This window comes from Daldinia childiae, assembly GCF_008694065.1.
Source record: "Daldinia childiae strain JS-1345 chromosome Unknown Scaffold2, whole genome shotgun sequence".
NCBI classification, from domain to species: domain Eukaryota; kingdom Fungi; phylum Ascomycota; class Sordariomycetes; order Xylariales; family Hypoxylaceae; genus Daldinia; species Daldinia childiae.
The window spans coordinates 6,231,821-6,253,166 of NW_022984643.1; the positions used below are offsets into that span (position 1 = coordinate 6,231,821).

Here is a 21,346-nt window from a genome sequence, read left to right on the forward strand (position 1 = left end):
TACTTACGCGTGTAACAGCAGAGAGAGGCATGATTTAGTTAGTCAATCATACAATATCTCAAGTTATGATCTCCTGTTATTTCCATTTGGAAATGCCATATACCCTCTTATCCCCGAATCCTCGTCCTTAAGGCCTCCAACCGTTGATGGATCACAGGATCTTGCAAAGGGAAGCCTCTTTTAATATGATCATCCCCAACTTTTGAGAAGGGCGAGAAGAGGAAGGGCACGAACCATCTAAGACGGGTTGGAAATGCTAGATTAACCTGTACGTTATCGAAATCAAATCAGAAACATTGGACGGTCCCAAGTCGCAAATCCGACTTATGCAGGGACGGGGAGATAGAGCTCAATTGGTTGTATCTCGGACCAGTCACAAGAGTCGGGACTGCGGGATCGACGGACATGCAACGTCAAGGATCAGGGAGAATCCGATGCACCCCAAACTTTTTCGGAGTCCGTGTTGCGACATGTCATAGGTACACTCGTACACCACACACACTCATATACCTCTTACATTAGAAATTTCGTGAATCTTGCTGTCGCTGACGAGAAGGCGTTTCGTGGCAATTCTTGGGGATGAAGCCCTGCAGAGTAATCGTACCATAACCAGCCACAGAAAGGATGAAGCAATAGGCATGAATAATGCCCAAGTCCGCATACCGTACACGTAGCGCTTATACTCTCTCAACGTCGTAACTTGGCAGGCTTGGACATGTGAAGGCAGCCGGTGAACAACCCTTCCTTCGTCTTAGCTACATACTTACTTACCTTTACTATGTACATACATACATATGTAGTAGGTTTAGGTATGAAGGGGGTTCCACGTCCCACTAGAAGTCAGTTAGTCCTTCAGGGCTAGTCCTAGGTAGTCCTAAGGATCGTTCCCCGGGCCCAATTACGAACTGCTAAGCTTTCCTTCTTTGGCGTATCCTTCTTTTTTAGTTTTTTAGTACGTACAATAACTGCCTAACATATTCCAATATGGAGAGTATTCTATGGAGGTCATGACCTTATGGGATAACCCTACGGTGTGCAATGCTTGTCTGTACTACGGATCCGTACATACTTTTAGATGCTCTTACACACACCACCATGTATGCTGTATGTAGGTAGATATGTAGGTACCGGCGTACATTCGTACGGCAGTCTCTTGATTTCCCCTTGATCGGATCCCAACAAAAATTTTCCGTTTATCTTTCTTAGAAATAAGAAAAAAACCGGAAATTTGGTGAGTGTCTGTCAATCTTGACTTAGAATATCTTTTTTTTCTTCTTCTTCTATCATTAGGTCTATTAGTGTTGTTCTACATCGACTCCTACATACTTCTCCAAAACTTTACCAGTTGCCCGTTTCGGACGTTGCTTTAATTGATTTACAACGCTTTTTTTTACGTTGCTTTCCACTTATGATAAAGTATTAAAAAATTTTTTTTCGATTGGAGGATACCCAAACTACGCGAATCTCGGTACGGCCGTGCTTCATTGGTACTCTCGTACCGAATATACCCTTTTTTACCTTTCCCTCTCTTCTTATTCGTTCCGTAACTTGCCGATCAGCCGCCCCCCTTAGCTCCCCCTGGGCTCCTGGGCTCCTGAACTAATAACGAAAAATACTACAGCGATCTAGACCTAGTGTTTGATCCCCTATGAAACCCCAACGAAACCCCAGTTCGCCCTTGTCACAGCTTACACGGCTCCGTGTTAGCGGTCGTTTGGCGGCAACGAATGGAGGTCTGAGAACGAAGGCATACGGAACCAGGATCCTTGGTATTCCTCATGCTCTTCCTTATGCTAGAACTAATGCTAGTACTCATCCTAATGCCGACTTGCCGTTAATGTTATTAAGAAGCCCGGTCCCATCTGCAAATGGCCTCATCGACGACTTCGTAGTTGGGCGGACTTTTATTAAACACCACGGCAATAACACAAGAAATTACACGAATACTCTTCGGGACAGTAATCAGCAGACACACCACGTTCACCCACCCGAACCTAGTTCCTTGTATTCCTTGCATTCCGGACTTTTCTCTTGCACCACTACTGGTAGTGATATCCGAAAAGGGGAACCATCGTCTTTGCCTATTGCTCCGTGCCAGTCCACGTTGTCTTCAGCCAATTCTAGTTCTGATAGCGTCAGCTGGATCGGACAGTCCCCTATTAGCCCTACTCTTCCGTCTTACCCCATCAGCTCAACATCCAACCGTTGTCTTTTAATACTGGCACGCCACCCGTCACCGCGACGTCCAATGGCGTTTAATACTTACAGCACCGCCAGTTCAGATATATCAACGCCTCGCTCGTCTTCTCCTTCCTCATTCTCTATCGCGTCTGCGCGCTCCTCTCATACTTCCGTCTCTAGTAAACGTCTGTCCTTATCTCTGCAACGGAGGCAGTCTGCGCTTAACCCAATGTCCTCGGTCGATATATCTGCAATTGAAGAACAGATGAAAATGGCTGCTCTAGACGGTCTTCGAGGTTACGCACAAAACCACTACGGCGAGGTTCAACAGTACCGAAGCACGGATTACGTCCCGCAGTCCGCCGCTGGTGGTTACCAAATATTACGGGAGCCTCTGTGGAACAAAGGTATTGCGCCGAGTTTTTAAATAAGCCCACACTCCCTTGCGATTGCTTTCCTACTAACACACAAGCTATCCAGGACTCTCTTTTACCCCAGATGAGCGTGTCTCTAAGAACCTCACAGGTCTAATGCCGCACGCCATGGAAAACGTTGAGACTCAAGTCGCCAGGTGTATGAAGGTGATCAACTCTAGGCAGACCAACGTCGACAAGTACTTGTACCTGTCGCATCTCAAGACTCAAAACTTGGATCTGTTCTACAGGGTACTTATCGACAATGTCCGTGACCTAATGCCGCTAGTCTACACTCCCACTATCGGTGATGTGTGTCTACAATACTCTACGCTTTACACTCATCCGGAGGCGTTGTACATATCGATCAAGCAGCGCCGGTCAATCAGGACAATCCTGCGTAACTGGCCTTATCCGGACCCCGAAATCTGCGTGGTAACGGACGGATCCCGCATTTTGGGGTTGGGTGATCTCGGTATGAATGGTGTGGGGATCTCCGTAAGTTCCACCATCTTACCATCTTGGCTTACATTAGTGCTCCGTGAAATCTGAGGCTGACTCCTACTTAGATCGGCAAGCTGGCTTTGTACACCGGTGCCGCCGGTATCCACCCCGGAAAGACTCTACCAATCGTACTAGACACCGGTACCAACAATGAAACTAACCTGAAGGACCCCCTGTACCTGGGTCTCCGGGCTAGACGTCCTTCGCCGGCTGTTGCCCAGGAGTTCATGGATGAATTCATGGAGGCTGCCGCCGAGGTCTTCCCCAACATGCTCGTTCAGTTCGAAGACTTCGAGACTGAGAAGGCTTTCAACTACTTGGCTCGTTACCGTAACAAGTACAAGTGCTTCAACGATGACATCCAGGGAACTGGTGCCGTCGTATTAGCTGGGTAAGTGATTCGAAGCTTGATCTTACCTCTTATCATTAATTACTTACATGATATTAGTTACATTGGCGCTGTGAACCTATCCGGTGTTCCCATTGAGGAGCAGCGCTTAGTATTCATGGGTGCTGGCTCAGCCGGTGTTGGTGTCGCAAAGCAGATGGTTGAGTACTACACCCGTCGCGGTCTCTCAGAACAAGCTGCGAAAGAGAAGTTCTACCTTGTTGACACCAAGGGCCTGGTTACCGCAGACCGAGGTGACAAGTTGGCGGACCACAAGAAGTACTTTGCCCGGTCGGATAACAACGGCCACCAATTCCGCACACTCGAGGAAGTAATCGAGTATGTGAGGCCGTCTGCCCTCGTTGGTCTTACGGCAACTTTCGGTGTTTTTACCGAGTCAGTCGTTCGTGCCCTCAAGGCTTCGGTTGACTCTGGTGGCTCCGGAAGGCGACCCATCCTTTTCCCTCTTAGCAACCCTCTTACCAAGGCTGAATGCACATTTGAGCAAGCAGTCCAGTGGACAGATGGTACCGTTATCTTCGCATCTGGTTCTCCATTTGCGCCGTTTGCCGTTAAGTCCGGTGACCACGCTGTAACCTACTGGCCGAACCAGGGTAACAACGTCTACGTGTTCCCTGGTCTAGGTCTCGGTGCTATCCTCGCCAAAGCGTCAAAGATCACCGACGAGATGGTCTATATCTCGGCTTCTTCGTTATCTGAGTCTCTAAATGCCGAAGAGGTTCACAAGGGTTTGATCTACCCCCACATCGAGCGTGTCAGGGATGCCAGCGTCGTCGTCGCCCGGGAGGTGATGAAGGCTGCCCGCAGAGAAGGTGTTAGCACTCTACCCGAAGAACAGTGGGTCGAATGGGAAGAATGGGGTGACGTCGCTCTAACGAAGTACATCAAGGAGAGGATCTACGATCCCCTCAAGTAAGGAACGTGGCTCGCATGACGAGGTATGCATAAGATGAGATTCATGGTCGGCGTTATTGGTATTATTTTCCCCATCTTTGGGTCTGGCACATAATGATTATTACGCTTCGCTTCCGACGAAGGCACTTTCGGATATATCCTTGGGGGGATCTTAGCTACTTACACGGGCATCATGTTGAGGGATCTTCCGAATCCGTGGATAGAAAGAACATGGAACATGTTAAAAAGGGAATAAACAACACCGCGATCTAGAATCAACGATATAAGGGTCGAATAGATAGGTGGGCTATATAGATCAAATAACACTTTCATTCACATATTCGTTGTTTCTTTATAATACCAGCATGTGTGCTCCGATAGACCAGACGATTTCTCTAAGAGTTTGAAATTATGGAACTCATCCGACAAACTCGAAGTAGTTTATGCTCCATTGAGGGCCGAACCTAATACTAGTGACTCCCATCATTCCAGTGATGCCGATTAAGAATCTTATTATTACTTCATCTACTAACTTAAATTGAGCACCATCATAATGGCCTTGTAGGAATAATTTTCTCAGGAGAAGCGCTTCCATTCGGATATCTCCTAGTTACCTAATCCTAAACAAACCGTCTATAAAGTCCATCGCTATGAGATATCCGTAAATGCCTTGGCACTTGCCATCCCTTCTCCCTGTGCCTGTCTATTCCTAACGCTGAACATCTGAATCATTACTGTAACTCGACGTCAAGTGTATCCCGCCAGCCCCTTTCAGACCTCCCTGCGCTCCTAAATAAGAGTCCCCTATGCTTGGAAGTCTTAATCGGTTGAGCAGTCCATCAAGACGACATATACCATGCAATAGAGTGAAAACCATCACGAAAATATCTTTTAACAGCGTAGCACTCCGCTTAAAATTCGATCCATTCATCCCATCTTACGGGATCGAGGTCGGTTATATCTCCTTGGATCTCGGGGGGTGTCTCAGACTCTGATTGTTCATAATGAGCGTCTGATGGCAACGGCTGGGTCTCCGATGCTGCCTGTTGAAGTTCTAGCGGTGCTGTATGGATCTCCGGCGGTATCGCTTGAGCGGCTGGTGATGCTAGCTCAGCTTCTGGTGGTACCGTTTGGGTCGTTGGCAATGCTTGTTGAGGCTCTGGTGACACTTTTCTGACCTCTGGAGATGTCGACTCGGTCTTCAGTAGTGGCGCTGCGTGGATCTCAGAAGGTGATGCTTCAACCTTCGGAGGCGCCAACTCGGGCGATGACGACTGTGTTTGGTTCTGTACCAGATGAGATTTCCTAGGCCTACTACGTTTCCTGGATTGTCCGAGCTGGTTGGGCTGATTGGGTTGTCCGGGCTGTCCAGGTAGACTGGATCGCCTATGTTGCCTATCTAGATCGTGCCGTCTCTGTCGTATAGGTAGACTGGGTTGTGTAGGTTGTGTAGGTAGACTAGATTGTGTAGGTGGGTTATGTAGACTCCGTAGACTTGTAGGCTGGTCAGATTGAAGGGGTCTATCGGGTGGTTGTCTGATATGGGATGACTGGCTGTCGTTGTAGTTGACTTGTATGCCTACCATAGTATTAATAGGATAAGAATATGGATGTATAAGCGAGCTCCGTACATGTCGTAGAGGCCGAGGATGTTGAAGTTGCTGGTGTGGGACAGGACCTGATCCGTAGGTTGTATGATAGGGATTGTGATCCCTCGGGTTCTGCTGGTAGGTGACTTGACGCAGGTTTATGGAGTTTGTTACTCCCGTCCCTGTTGTCCTTTGCCCGACATAAACCTGAGTTCGTGGGAAACCCCGGCCTTGAAGGGTTTGCCCATAATCAACAAGTACAGCGTGTGTATGAAAGGTATAAGCTGATAAAATATGTAAATATTGATCCATTTCAAACGTGTCTAAGAAGCGATGCTGCTATTTTTACTTGATAAAGATGCGTACCTGTTAGCAGAAGAATGTGCTTGTTGTTGTTGATAATGATACTGACTTCGACGTCTAGAGAAACCTCTTCGGGACAGAGCTAGATCATTATTTCACACATGAGACCTTCCGTTTATATATGTTTCATTCCCTCTTTCCTCTAACATTATTCTACTTAATTAGCGCTGGCTCTAAGTATTATATTCACAGGTGCTTAAAGTTCTCGTTTATTCATACCAACAAATCTCCAATGCAACTTCTATACTAATTCCAAAGTCGAACATGGGCAAGTGGCATTTCCGGCCTGGAAGTCTATTACATTAGCGGTAATATTGCGTGTGCTTGACTTTATCACCCGTGCGTATTTTGAAGCGTCGTCACCATATACTTCTATAGTAACACTTATAATTCCCGACGAATCGTAGTAGTGATGCACATGACGAATTGAGCTTTTATAAGATGAATGTTTGTACCATAGTTGATATCCTATGAGTTGTATAGGTATTCTTGGCTAGGTGACGCTTTATCGTGACATATCACCTAAGTATCTAGACCATCGAAGATACAGTATTGTATTAACCTATGGCTTTTTAGAAAAGTTGTCCTATTAATTTTACGTAGCTGGCTTAACTAAAATCGACCATGTTCAAATTCTGTTTATTTTAAACACTCTATCTTTTCCTATAGAAGTTGCCTGGAAATAGTTGTTGAATTTCTACAAATCGTCTTTCATAAATTCGTCGTATCGAAACTCATAGTTGTTGTTATTCTCGTAGGAAAATGGATGGTTCCGCTGTATCTTACGGGTTTATGCGTCTAGGTTCACTATTTTATTAAACATGTGCTTTCTAGATAATCTAGTATCTAATAGCAAGATACTCGTAGCCTGTGAGCAGGATGCCGCGAATGGGAGGACCACCGCAAATATGGACTGGCGATAGATAAGTTGTTAAGCTCCTGACCTCATAAAATTTCTCCATCAATCATATCATCTACCTGACTATGAAGCTTTCCCCGTTATTACTGCTAGGTTAAGTACTTGTAGTCTAGACCCCAGGTTTTTAATATCCGCTTAATCAACCTCGCCCCTTTCTTCCACGCCCACTCTACATTAGCCGAGTTCGCCAATATCCATGTCTACGTTTTTTTTGTCCGCGCATTCTGATTTGAGCGCATCCTTTCTGGGGTACACGATGCCACGTTTTCCCTTAATATAGAATCAAGATAATATATGTCTTCTCGTTTGCGTTACAGCAACCCATTCCCCCTCCCTATTCCATCGCCCAACCAACATCGACCGAGGTAGCCTGGACTTCGCGAGAGCCAAGACGGTAATATGGATTACCTGGTTCTACGACTCTGGAAGAGTTTGACACCAAGGGGGGCCGTAGTTTAAAATATCTACGGTTCGGCGAAGCTTTTACCTAGATGGGACGCTCCGCTATCCCATAGGAATGCAGTCGCTTTTTTTTCTCTTTCCTGCCATCACATCTTAGGACTCAGATTCCTGAAGCTAGAAAAAGAGCAGCGATTGCGCGATTCCTTTCTAAGCCCGGGGAAATCTTTTATTCCACAACTAAGTTAAAGCATATAAGAGAAGAAGGATGATGCTCACATATTTTATACCTGCTTTGTTGGCACTTGCTAGCGGAGCCTCTGCGGCTCTCAACGTCACAGGCTCGACATGCACGGTAACACCTTTACCGGTTGAGGGTAGTAAGGAACCGGACGACACACAGCAGATCCTCGATGCTTTCAAGCAATGCGGACAGAACGGCAAGGTCATCTTGACGGAAGGTTCATTCCACATCGGGAAGGTGATGGATCTTAAAGACCTGAGCAATGTGGACATTGAGATCCATGGTACGCTACGATGGTCCTCGGATATCCAGTATTGGCTGCGAAACAGTATCGGCGTCGAGTACGCGCAGCGGTCTACGGCCTGGCGCATTGGTGGCCAAGACATCAGCATCCGTGGCTTCGGCAAGGCGCTATTTGACGGTCAGGGTCAGCTCTGGTATGACCAGAACCGTGGAGGAAGTAACCAGGCCGGACGACCGATCAGCTTAACGCTCTGGCATGCTAAGAATGTCCTTATCGACGGAATCACCTGGAGGCAGAGCCAATTCTGGCGTAAGCTAATTTCACTCTCCCTTCATATTTACTAACAGTATCTTGAAGTTGCAATTTGAATAAAAGACGAAAGAGGGCTAATAGAACATAAGACACCTTCGTTGCGTACAGCGAGAATATCACCATGACGAACCTAGACATGAACTCGACCAGTAACAGCCAATGGAGTACCGTGAACACTGACGGTACCGACACTTGGAACTCAAAGGACGTCTTCATCAAGAACTGGAAAGTGACCTGCGGCGATGTAAGCCCCTTTACCCTTCAACTCTCCCGATATCTCTACCACCCTCCTACTCCTATTCGCTTAAACACCAGATACTCAACTAACTTACCTATAGGACTGCATAGCCATCAAAGGCAACAGCACCAACATCCAAGTCTCCGACGTGCACTGCTACGAGTCCGGCTGCGCAACCATCGGCTCTCTGGGCAACAACCCAGGCAACGCGCCAGACTTCGTGCAAGACGTAACCTTCGACAACATCACCTGCACGCACAGCTCCAACGCAGCCTGGGTCAAGACCTACAGCGGCAACGGGCTCGTGCGCAACGTCACCTTCTCCAACATCCGCGCCGAGAACGTCAACCAGCCCATCTACGTCACCTCGTGCATCTACACGGCGCGCGGCTGCGACCAGAGCCGCCTGCCGATCCAGGATGTGCGCTGGATCAACGTGACGGGGACTAGTCGGTATAATATTGCTTCGGCGATCCACTGCTCCGCGTCTAGCCCTTGCTCGGGGTTTAGTTTTGAGAACGTCGAGATCACCCCGCTGGATGGGAAGAGTACGCCCAAGTACTTGTGTAGTAATATCCAGGGCCAGGCTGAGAGCGGCATCCCCTGCACGGGGACGTGTCCGGCTGATTGGCCGCAGCAGTTGAGTGGAAACCGTTAGGTTCTATCGTGGAAGCAAATGATGGGATGATGAAGGGAGAAGTTGAGGAGGGATTCTTGTTATCGTTATGGGCAATTGAAAATTATTCATACTTTACTTATTAAAATCAAAAGTTCATACCAAAGAATTCGCCATAACCATGTCTCATTACTCGTCACTATAAATATAGTTTCATTCATCTTCGTCACACATAAACGGCGTGGTCTCATGCCCTCCCCGCCTTGCCATGCCATGCCATACCATGCCATCCTAGCTTAGCCTACCCCCCTCTATCTATATGACCGCACCTATCTATTCATTATAATGACCTTCCTTACTCCCACCTCTGCCACTCCCTAACCGCCTGGTCGAGCTCGGCCTCAACCCATTCCGTACCGAAGCGGTGCGGGTCAAGTCCCACAATCCTGGCGTGATACTCCTGATCTTTAAGCCTGCGTTCCCTGACCTTCGCTTCCAGATACCTCATATCGTTATGCCGCACGGCCCACTGGAATATTTGGCGCATGCGGTCCGAGTATAGCTGGCAAGAGGCCAGCGGGAGTAGCTGGGGGTTCTTGTGGAAGTTGGCCGCAATGGAGCTGCTGTCGCGTTGAATCATAGGCCAGACTACTTCCCCGAAGCACTCCTCACAGACCGTAAGATCGGGAATTGACCGCATCGTGTACCACTTACCGTTGTGGACCGGAGTATCGCGAGCGCATTCGGGAACGGCCGTCAAGTCGCGAAGTCTATCGGCTAGGGCCTGGACGTCCGGCGTGCTCTTAGTTATTAAGGCCTTATCGGCCGCCGCCTCTAAAAGGTCGAAATAGAATAAAAATCTTCGTTCATTATCTTGGTGCATCGCGCAGACACCCCTTGTAGCTTCGGCCGGGGAGTCCATAGGCACGAAAAGGCCTGTCAGATTCGGAAGTAAAGCCTCGACCGTCTTCGCACAAGTGTAGCAGACGGTAAAGCTTTCGACAGGGTGTCCCGAGCGGGGATCTTTGACTGAATACCAGATTCGGGAAGTTTCTCTCGCTCCCGAACACGGCTGGCTCTTAGCGGTGACGTTGGCGATATTTCGAAACATGGCTAGATCCGCCATTCCGTATTTTCTTGTTAGGAAATACGCGATGTGGTAGTATCGGGAAGTCCCGAAGTCGCAGACGATATATCGGTCTGTCGAGCGGAACGGCGCCGGAACAAAGTGGTGCGCAAATTCGGTTTGAGAAAATGTGACTTCGTAACATGACGGACATATGTCGAAGTTGTCGCAACGAGGAAGCGTTAGCCAATCCATATATCCCGTAGTTGCTTGCCTACGAGGGCAGTCACGCATATTAGGGAGCTCGCCAGCTTGCACCTCGTCGAGATATCTTTTATACGGGGGCATAAAATGGTTTTTGCTAACAAGACTCCTTGGCGAAGCGGATTCTACCGGCTGGCGTACGTGTCTCTGAGGGCTCGTCGACAATGCCGATGTTGACGAGCGAGGATCTTGCTGGATAGATCCTACTCTAGGTGGTGGAAGTATACCTGATCGACGAGGATCAGTGGGAGAACTAGAATGTATAGCCGCCGAGGTAGCAGCTACAGCAGCGGCAGCGACAGGAATTACGATCGGAGCGGAAGATTTAAGCTCGGATCTTCCCGTAGAGGAACGGGATAATGAATGTTGAGAACGATGCTCGCTTCGTGAAAATTTAATATCTTTTGGGAACGTAGAGCTGCGCGGATTAGATGAAGTCGACTCCCTCTCGTAGACTTGGGAGGTTCTTGAAGATGGAAGCGGGGAGGCGCCCCGGGATCTTCGATCGCTACTGGGTCTTAGTTCTGCTGAGCTTTTGAGGTATGATCTTCCGTCAGTAGATACGACTGATTCTCGATGACGGCGGGGACGAGCTCGATATGATGCGTCTTCATCACTTGAGTAGATGTATTTACTATGAGGCGGGACTTCTGGTTTCTCTTCAGAATTAGATGAGACTTGAGACGCTGTATCTCGTTCATATTGTTTACGGCTAGTATCATCAGCTCTCTGTTCAGCTCTCGTCTCAGTTCTCGGCGACCGAAGCTCGGCATATGGCGGAGGATTCTCATAGCCAACCTTGGAGGATGTTCGCACGTGTTGGGGGATATCCGCAGTCGAACGTCGTTTGTGATGAGTAGGGCTTATCGACTTGGCCGATTTAAGAGGCTTATCTCTATATTTCCTATCATCTCGAGGGCTCTTCTCGTACTCAACATTAGGGTGAGATGAGCGATTGCGATTTTGAGAGTAAGAATCTGAGCCCCCTTGGTAGTATGCTCGATCTCTTCCTCTGCTAGCATATTCTATGACATCTGGAGGCAGCGTACTTGCGCTTTGAAGCCGAGAATGATGGCGGGGCGAGAAGTAATTCTCGTCACCTTTATCAGATCTCGTCGTAGATTTAGATCTCTTTGTATCGGATTTCCGAGAATCAGGCTCAATGTCCGTAGTTATAGTAGGTAATTGTTCAAGTTTGCTACGACGTCTTTCACGGTTTGGTCGCGTGTCTGATTTAGTCTCAGGTGATTCTTCTTGACGCGTGCGCGCTTCATATTTGCGACCGGTGTTCGCCTCATAAGAGGTAGGTTCGGGTTCGGGTTCGGGGTTTGAATCCCTAGATTTGGGTCGCCTCGGTAGCTGCTTAGCATTTCCAGAGGAATCAACTGTAGAATCGGGCGAAGTCGAAACTATTACAAAGCGTCTCTCCGGATTATATTCATGCACGGGGAGCAGAATAGGCAGCTGGTCAATATCCCCCCGGTGTATCGGTCCCTCGCCTGAAACTGGAACCGTGGCTCTATATTCCTTTGCGAGCGATGCCGTCTCATCCTCAACACATGGCGGAGGAGGATAATCGCGCTGGCGACGAGTGTGAAATGGTAATTTACTCGGAGCCGTCACATTTACATAAGAGGACTGACTTGATGGTGTACTCGAGGTGGCGCTGCGTTACATATGACGTATCAGTAAATCGTCCAACTTTGGTTCATACCTGGGGATTCATCCCACGTCATTTTGATTCGGGGTATAGAAACTTACAATCTTGAATCTGGGCTTTTAGCTCTAGAGTTAGGCCAATAGCCTTGTCGTAGGAACGCGTCGATGTCGACATCAACCATATTGGAGATATTCAACCAACTTTATTGGGAGATTATTGATTATTTTTGGAACATGGCAACCAGGGTGTGTTGATGAGGGGGAGAAAGAATGCAGTTGATAGCAGTTGATATGTAAATCGAACGCCCTGCTTCTCAGCCTTGCTGACCAGCTTCCAAGTAGATTCCGCCAACTGTAGCTTAGCTCCTTGAAACCTCTGGAACTTCGGAACAGCAGACGGATAAGCGGCAATGTACGAGAAGTCGTGATTCGCTGGCGTTTAAGAGTTGAGTAATTTCAAGCGCAAGCCCCAGCCGTGAACTTGTCGTAAGTAATTTGACGGGTGAAGATGTCGATGAAAAGACAACTCTTAACGCTTCAAAGTAGCGCTTAGAAAGACTTAAAAGACGTCAAATGACAAGCAGCGAGGCAGTGCGTCTTAAAAAGGATGGACCTCCAAAAGCGCCTCAAAGGTCAGTGGCTTCGGACATTGCCGTCTCCACGCTCTTCTTCGTCAACCTTTCAGGGTTTAAGCTGCTGTGAGCTGCTGCGGGTTGTTGTGGCACTAAGTCACTCAGCTAATGACGAAAATGAGATAGAGGCTTATTAGCTTATCCAAGTGCCGTAGATTTATTATACTAGTATAATGTAGGTGTAGATGTAAGTGGTAAAAGTGTAAGTTCGCCGCGTTCCTGATGGTTCCCAATGGACCTTGCTACTGCAGCTCGTATGCAAATGATGGAATAAGAAGCGGGGTGGAAAAACAGGGGTCTCTAAGGTCTCTATGATTTCTGGTTTCTAAGAGTTACATCCATAAAACGCATCCATAACACATCCATATCTGGGCTAGTCACGATGAACCGACAATCCTTTGCCCCTCACTAATCCTATCCAGGCAGTTCAAATTTAGTTGACTGACTCTGACTGGCAGCACTTGGCTGGTCTTGGGAACACCTACTCCGCAGGTTTATCGAGCGAGATCTATGATCCATTGTTATGGGCTTTGCCCTTGAACCACTTCCGTTTTCTATGCATCGTCGCACTGCATATTCCGCATATTCTGCATAACATTAAAAATATATGCCCGTACCCCTAATAAATAAGACCCTTCTCGCCCGAGTACACGCCGTACACAGAGATCAAGGTGTATACGCATTCGCTAACTATTATTTCGGGCGTTGGACTATGTAGGTACACACACGAACTTGTAGAGAGAATCGACGTTGACATATTCGCCTGCCAACGCGTCGCCTCACCAATATCTAAACAAGGCGTAGGTTGAGCAGCATTGACAGTTTCAGCCATGGTTTGCGCCATCAAATCATCATGTTATCTTGACGTCTTGGTACGCGATGCTGTGCTGCACGCCGCCTTCGGCAAGGGGTATCACAACTCTGCTGAGAAGAAGGGTGGTCAGCAAAGCTGAAGGAGTAGAGCTATGGTGGCTGGTGAGTTTAGATTACGACTTCAATCGAATATCAACTTACATAGGTACATAGAGCATTAGTCGCACAAGAGAGAGATATCATGACCTTATACGTTTGTTGTATTACAGAATGCGCCCTCCGTGTACGTAAAAGTAATATTAGCGAAGCCAAAAACAAGTCAAGCAGGCTTTATTACGGAGTTAAGCGACTTGCAGCTAGGCTATGCAATCGATCAAGTTTGAATGCATATAGGACGGAATATGACCTGCCTAACTATCCTCAACAGTTGTCGTCTCGCATGCTGTAAGTAAAGGGGTTCGTTGACTTGGAAGTTATCAACGTGTAGATGGTCTCTTCATCCTAAAAGCTAGCTCCTATGGAGAGCTACCTGGTAGCAGCTGGACCCTGTGAGTTACCATGCAGCTCAAAACTCCGATGTCTTACCTGTGCGACGGCTTTTTTGTTGTAGAAGAGTTAAGAAGGGTCCTCTTGACCTGTGTCTCTACCCAATGTTTCACTACATTCTTGTGTACCCACAGCCATGAACTATGATGCCTCGGATGTAGTTCTCATGATCGCCAAGGTAGTATTGAAATATCACGAAAAACACTCTATTCGCCGAGATACACACCCGACGCCATGCATCTTAATATCGACAATATCGAGATTCCGTTGTGCTGGGACCCCTTAGAATCACCACAGGGTCACCATAGGGCCAACAAATAAAATATTGATTCGCTCAATGAAGATCATGGTTGCCACACTTTTGTTATTTTCCAGTTATTTCCCCAGCCCTTGCGAAAAGGTAATATATCCACGCAGATCAAAGTTCCGGCCGCAGACTACCTTCTGCAGAATGGCGCCACCCTCTCAATCGTATGTGAGGCTGTAGATCTCGTCATACAATCCCGATTAGCTCAATATCGCATCAACTAAGACAATCATAAAAGGCGACCAATCTCGGATGAACAACGATGAGGATTGTCGGACCCTGAAGTTGAACTGTTATGACTCCTTTGGTGATAAATATGAAGATCCAACACATACTGGTTCAAATAGGCATCATGACACCTCAAGTCCACGTTTCGTGTCTAGAGAACATCCGATCCAAATTCTTCCTGTTACCCGATTGAAAACTTGAGATGAACTCGCACGAATATCGTAGAGAAACCATCGGGCGAGGCCTGGTTTGCTGTTAGTCCCACTCGAAGAAATAGCTCAAACGTATCAATACAGTTTGCTAATACATGTTGTAAGCCCATCAAAGAATTTCAATAACCATAGGTATAGAATAATGCGAGATAGCCTCGTTTATCTAGGTATATAATTTTTATATACCTACCTATTATACCCATTTCCGTTTACCTGTCAAGCAAGAATATATATGAAATTAGTCTGATTATAGAGTACATATGATATAAGATGATAGAACGCAGCGCAAGTATACAATATTGCCTGTTAGTTACGTAGACACGGCGAAGTTAATACTAAAGCGCTGATTGATAAAAAAAATAAAAAATAAAAAAGAATATGGCCGTTACATCGTCTAACGTTGCACTACTTTCGGTGAAGTTGCTGATATTGCCGAGAAGCAGGCACGCAGACGTGCTAAACACATGAAGTCTCGTAATAGCAAACACCTTCTCGTTCGTAGTCGAGCTCGTAGTCGACATGGACACAACGGCTGAGAATATGAGCCTAACTCCTAACCTGTCAATAACATCGGGAAATATAACCATTGGATGCGGGTGTTATTCCGTAGTGCCCCTTGGCACAGATGGGACAGCTCAGCACTGATACTGCTGTGCTCTCCTTTATGATATATAATACGAATGTCGGATTTAACAAAAGAACCCGGTTCATCACGATCATCATGATACCTACTTCTTATCATATTACTAATGACTATGGATGGATAATAGCTAGACCATCTAGAACTTGTAGGGCTGGATTATACCTTTACGGGGTCGTCACTATAGGAAAAGACTGGACCCTTATTGCATAGAAATCGCCCCGTCGTAGTCATGTAGCAAGCCTGATAGGGGCTAAAACGTCGTGTAAATTCGCCGCCTTCTATAACAGGAACCACGTCGCTACGGCCGATGGATAGATAGAAACTATCAAGCAATCTATACCAACACCTACTTCCGAGAATAGAAGGTTTTGCCATGCTAGAAAAGACAAACCAACCATCCCAGCCTACATGTAGACAGTAGCTAGCACTAGCGCAGTCGATTGATATGAACTTGGGCAAATCACCAGTAGATGTCGTAAGGAATACGACGTCTCCCGTGATCGCGATGACAACAAACGAGATTTTATATAAAAGATTTACCGTAGATATACAAACCCCATACTTTTATTACCAAGCCATCGAATGCGCAAGCCCGACCCGATAACGGAAACCTGCAACCGTCCGGCCCCAGCACTTCGATCCCCACGGGCAGCCAGCCAGCCAGCCTATCCCCGGGCCGAGAAGCGAGACCGAAGTGGAGGCGAGATCGTTATCAACCCGAAAAGCTGACCCATGGGCGGCGGTAGGATGTCAAGGAACCGCAATCTCCCCACAATACCGCAATCGCGTGGCAACTTGCTGTAGGACGGCCATGGGCTTTGCCGTTTTTTGCCACGGCACGGTCCGCTACAGACGAGTCTCGATGCATACCTACCTACCTTAGGTAGACATATGCCTTACGATGTATACGGCCGCTTCGCGCGGTACAAGATATAGGGCGTTGGCTGTTGTTGCATCGACGTTCGGGGCTGTCATACGGACGAACGAAGTCAGGTTCTAGGGGGCGCGAGACGTGGAACTTGGGCACAAGGCAAATAACAAGATTATTATCATCACATTACACTAGATGAACGCATGTTACTTGTCTCGTCGAGGGATCCCTTTCCTGAGTAGAGCAAGACAGAACCGTCCGAAGTCTTGTAGCCAGTCAGTCGAATGTTGCCTTCAACAAGCCATGCCATATTCCATGCCATATTGAAGACAACCTAGTTAGACAGCGTACCCATAAACACATCAGTAGACTTCCCCAGACATCCCAGTCCATCACCCCAGAACTTCCGCAGTAACCAGTAACCGGAACCCATCAAGCTTTACGAAGACCACGCAGCCCATTTCCCCGGTCCCAGGCCCACGCCAAGTCCGAGCCGGTCTAGAATGTCTTAGTCCAAAACCGCCCAACCGTACCTAAATCGCTTAACCTAGCAAAAAAAAAAAAAAAAAAAAAAGAAGAAGGTGGCCCAGATCCCTCGTGCGAGAGCAACTCGAGAAGCATATGCACGTAGCCAGGAAGCGTAGGGCCGCCGCCGCAATGTCACAGGGGAGCGGTACTCGCAAAGTATTTCCCCTAGCCCCGTACCGCGTCGTACGCCCGGTCGAAGAAGGTCATTCCTAGCTTCGAGATTTCTCGACGCGGGCACGACAGGTAGGTAGGCAAATATAATAGCGGCATAGGTGGGATGTTGTTAGGGGGTGCGTTGGGGGGTAGGTAGGTAACCTTAGAAACGCATTATTAATGCTGAATATTTATCATGTGTAATAGAGATGAAAAGCTGTTTTAATTAGTAATTCTAGGCTTAACTAACCGGTCGTCTAATCCTCAAATGGCGATAAAACTTACGCCAGTCAGTAGTTGAGCCTCATACTAGGGTTTCGCTCCAACCCCAAGATAATGAGACATGGGCTACAATTCTACTTGTTCTATGGGAAAGGTACGATATACATAAACTCACGTAGATAGTCAAAATGTTCAATATATGAATATAGTATTTGGTTGCTTTTACGCATTTAAAGTGCTGTCTGTAAACGGACGAATGCCCTAACACTCCTACGAGTGCCAAAATGATTGTCGAGAAAAGAGGGGGTATTGGTTCAGCAATGGATAAATGCTTGATAACAAAAAGAAACTTATATGTGTATGAATGTGCACAGTAGTGGCGGCCCGAACCGCAGGGCCGCCTGCTCACAAGAACCGCTGAACACCGGCCTGGAATGCTAACCGAACCGAATCCTCATTCCCGGGTTTATTCTTACGGAATATTCCTACTCCTCTCCTTTTCCCCTTCCCCAGAGCAATTCCAACTCCCTGATTTACTCCCCTAACGCAACTCCTTTTGAGATCAAAGTACGTTACGGGTCGTAGAGATATCCCTAGTGCTTCCTGAACAACCGTTTAGTACCCCCGACTTTGTTTATTTCACCGAACTTCGTGTCTATTCGTTGCTCTGGAGGCGGTATGCGATCGTTACTAGCGATGCGGACCTTCTCCTTCACACTCTCGACCCAAGCTCGGCTTTCATCACTCATATCTACGCGTCTCCCTTTCGGACCCGCCAGACCTAGAGCGCTATCCTCCTCATCCCATTCCATATGCGACGAGGAGCGCGACCTATTTGATATTTCTGAAGCCGGAGTTTCCGCATCATTTGGAAGACTAGCGAATGGTGTATTTGGGAATTTTAATGGGGCCCCTTCGGAACCCACGCTCCTTCTAGTCTTGCGGATTGCAAGGGGTGAAACCGGAGAACCCATAGAAGAACTAGGTCGGCTTGCTGGACTTGACCCTGTGGTAGGGGGCGCAGTTGGTAGATCCTTGATATCTACCTTTCCTTCGCCCCTAGATCGTGAGCCATGATGTAACGCGTACTCCCGAAGATATTCACCCAGGTCGGCCCAGCCGCCACCGATTCGAACCATAACCCTCTCTCCGTTCTCCCCGACACTGCGGACCAGTAGCTTGAGTGGGGGCTCGCCAGTGGATCGTGACAAGTGGTAGACTCTAATTCCCTGGCTGCTCTTTGATCTTGGGCGAGGTTCTCTCGCTGGAGTCAACATGAACGAAGGAGTTCCACTACGAGAGAAGGATGGAGTTTCACCACGTGAGGATAGTCCAGAGTTGCTTCGGCGTGTACCGTCCGAAGATCTGGGTTTAGGCCGTGATGGATACTGAAAGTCAGGCGGATTCAGATTAACGCCGGGTGTCCTCTTAAGACGGATCTTAGCCGGGATAGACTGGAGGAGATCGCTAATCTGTTGCTGAAGGTGTTCGTCCTCGCTGAGAGAGCTGAATGTGCTCATACGGCCTGGACTACCGGACTGGCTCTCGTATTCAAACGAGCCATCGCCATCTATGATTCCAGATGACTCGATGGGACTCCGGGGTGGAGTGCTACTAACTTGTGGCAAGTGAGCGACCTCAGGAACATCCTTAAAAGTAACAGAGGTAGATCGAGTCTTGTACCGCAAGGGTGGCGAGCTAGGTGGACTCATACCATCACTCGAAAATGGTTCATCAGGGTCCGGTAAACGTGGTAGATCTGGCTCCATAGATCCCTCTCTGAAGGATCCATTATCAGAGTGACCTAGAAAGACGCCACCATTAGGTGAACCATGGATGACAGTAGAAGCGACAGACCCCATGCTGCCTTTCCGTTCTTCGAACCGGGCTGGGGGTAAATCGGGCTCTTCTCGTTCCTCATTCACTGCTTCTAGGACCGAAGGTTCCAAGAGTTCAAAATCATCCTCAAGTAAAGTTGCTCCACCCTCATTAGTTGCATTGGGTTTGTTGGGTTCCTGGGAATGGTTGCGAATGATGTTGCGATTAACTTCACCTAGCACAGGATTAATTTGATTGCCCCCTGCCCCCTGCTTATTTTTAAATTTATCTTGTGCTTGACCTTGAGGTTGTCTACCCTGAGGAAGACGTGCAGCATTGGGCAGCGCACCGGTCGACTTGGCCGTTGCGAATTTTGGAGGTCGTCTGTCGTGAGAACCGTCGTAACTGAAGCTCTGCCCCCTGAGCATACTTCCCGAGCCGATATCACGCCGAGATGTTACATGTCTTGTTGGATCAAAGGTTTGCGAAGCCGATCTCCGGATGATTTTGCTTCGTTCCTCGGTCAAAAGTCTGACCCCACCGTCTTTTCGGGAAGAAATCGTAGATCTTCTTCTCGACGGCTCGGGGTTGGGTAAGCTCGGCCTTCGTCCAGGCCTAATTGCCGGAGAGGGATCGAATGGCATCGGAGGCGAGGCAAACTGGCTGACATCGGATTCCTCTAGCCTAGTCGGACTTGGGCCATGGACCTTGATCTTCGGTCGGGGAGTTTCGGGCCCCATACGAGACCCGTGCGCTGGAGATCCCTTAAATGAGCCAGGTGTCTCGTTCTCCCGAACTTTTCGTTCAGCAGTTGCTTCCCATGAAGCATAATCTTTCTCAATTGCTTCCATGCGGTCCAACCACTCATCCGGTAAGGTATCCGTTGATCCTTCTAGAGAATCAAGCATAGAGTCTAGGACTTGGCCTGGTTTCATTATCTTCTTCTGTATGACGCCCTTTATGATTTCAAACTCATTTCTAGTAAGTCGCCGGGGCTTCTTTTTTGAGTTATCGTGTCCGGTCGAGCTTGCAGCACCCGACTCAGCCGACTCGATGGCACTCCAGCCAGAACGCAAAGCCATCTTGGCATCCGCCATCATAAAATGCAAAGACGGTACTTTCCGCAGGACGACAAACCGCACCGCCCACATGTTCAACAGTCTTGACAGTCTGGATAGGCAAGGCAGGGCCTGTATGGTGATTGCGGTAACAACCGCAGTCAAATCTTCCATCTTCGAGAACATAAGAGTGGACGTGAGAGAACGGTCGCCTTCGAACAGAGGAGTGCCAGGTCGTGAAAGCGGCATGATATGATTATGTAGAACTTGATTCTTAATCTCCTCCAGATCTAACTCGTCTAAATCTCGTCGTATCTTTTCGACCCGTTTCTCGTATCGATCTACATCGGCGGCAGGTAGACTACCAAGGTAACCTCCGTCAAAAAGCAAGCCAGATTCCTCCAACTCATCGTTGGAATCATTTCCTGGCGTCTTCGGGTCGGACGGGTCCTTTTTCTTACCAGATGGCATCTTAAAACCGGCGGAAGAGCTGTCCTTAGGCCAAGGCCAGCTGGAGAGCTCATCGTACCACTCGCGTATCTTCTGGGAGGCAGTCGCCGTTCTCATCGCAAAGGCTTGCTCGGAGGCTGAAGCTCTGTCCATACATTGTTTTAAAGCTCCTGTAGGAGACTGAAGAGCGTCGACTGCCGCGAGGGGTGTAAGCTGAGAAAGCAAGTCGTCACTGGGACGAAGCGAATTGTGGGTTGGCGACTGGGACTGAGACTGAGAGCTCGAGCGAAAGTGTCGTCTAACAGCGCCCCGTGAGCCGGAAGGCGTAAATACTCGCTGCTCGGCCATGTCTGATTGCTGTGGGTTAGTATCCGGGATTCTGTGGGCGGTACAACTTTTCGAACCGGCATTTCCAGCTCAAATATGACCTGTCGATACGGATAGGCGTAGATGCGGAAAAAGTTAAATTCGGTCCTCCATGACGGAGGGAGTTGGTAATTGAGTTTCTCGTTTGTAAACTTTCATCTCCTTCTTCCCCCAGAGTTTTTACA

General features: G+C 48.0%; 4 protein-coding genes across 4 annotated transcripts; 2 read left to right on the forward strand and 2 right to left on the reverse strand.

The window, feature by feature from the left end:
- Positions 1-2,248: 2,248 nt before the first annotated feature.
- On the forward strand, positions 2,249-4,423 carry GL218_02529 (NADP-dependent malic enzyme; the record flags this gene model as incomplete). The annotated part of the gene is made up of 4 exons (XM_033579051.1): positions 2,249-2,588; positions 2,662-3,092; positions 3,164-3,489; positions 3,547-4,423. The coding sequence occupies 4 exons, from the start codon at positions 2,249-2,251 to the stop codon at positions 4,421-4,423; spliced, it is 1,974 nt and encodes a 657-aa protein (XP_033438303.1).
- Positions 4,424-7,939: 3,516 nt separating this feature from the next.
- On the forward strand, positions 7,940-9,367 carry GL218_02530 (putative galacturan 1,4-alpha-galacturonidase A; the record flags this gene model as incomplete). The annotated part of the gene is made up of 3 exons (XM_033579052.1): positions 7,940-8,468; positions 8,561-8,715; positions 8,810-9,367. The coding sequence occupies 3 exons, from the start codon at positions 7,940-7,942 to the stop codon at positions 9,365-9,367; spliced, it is 1,242 nt and encodes a 413-aa protein (XP_033439316.1).
- A 313-nt stretch (positions 9,368-9,680) lies between these two features.
- On the reverse strand, positions 9,681-10,739 carry GL218_02531 (uncharacterized protein; the record flags this gene model as incomplete). The annotated part of the gene is made up of 1 exon (XM_033579053.1): positions 9,681-10,739. One exon carries the CDS (start codon positions 10,737-10,739, stop codon positions 9,681-9,683), a length of 1,059 nt encoding a protein of 352 aa, XP_033439317.1.
- Positions 10,740-18,062: 7,323 nt separating this feature from the next.
- On the reverse strand, positions 18,063-21,143 carry GL218_02532 (uncharacterized protein; the record flags this gene model as incomplete). Its single annotated transcript, XM_033579054.1, has 1 exon — positions 18,063-21,143. One exon carries the CDS (start codon positions 21,141-21,143, stop codon positions 18,063-18,065), a length of 3,081 nt encoding a protein of 1,026 aa, XP_033439314.1.
- Positions 21,144-21,346: the final 203 nt, after the last annotated feature.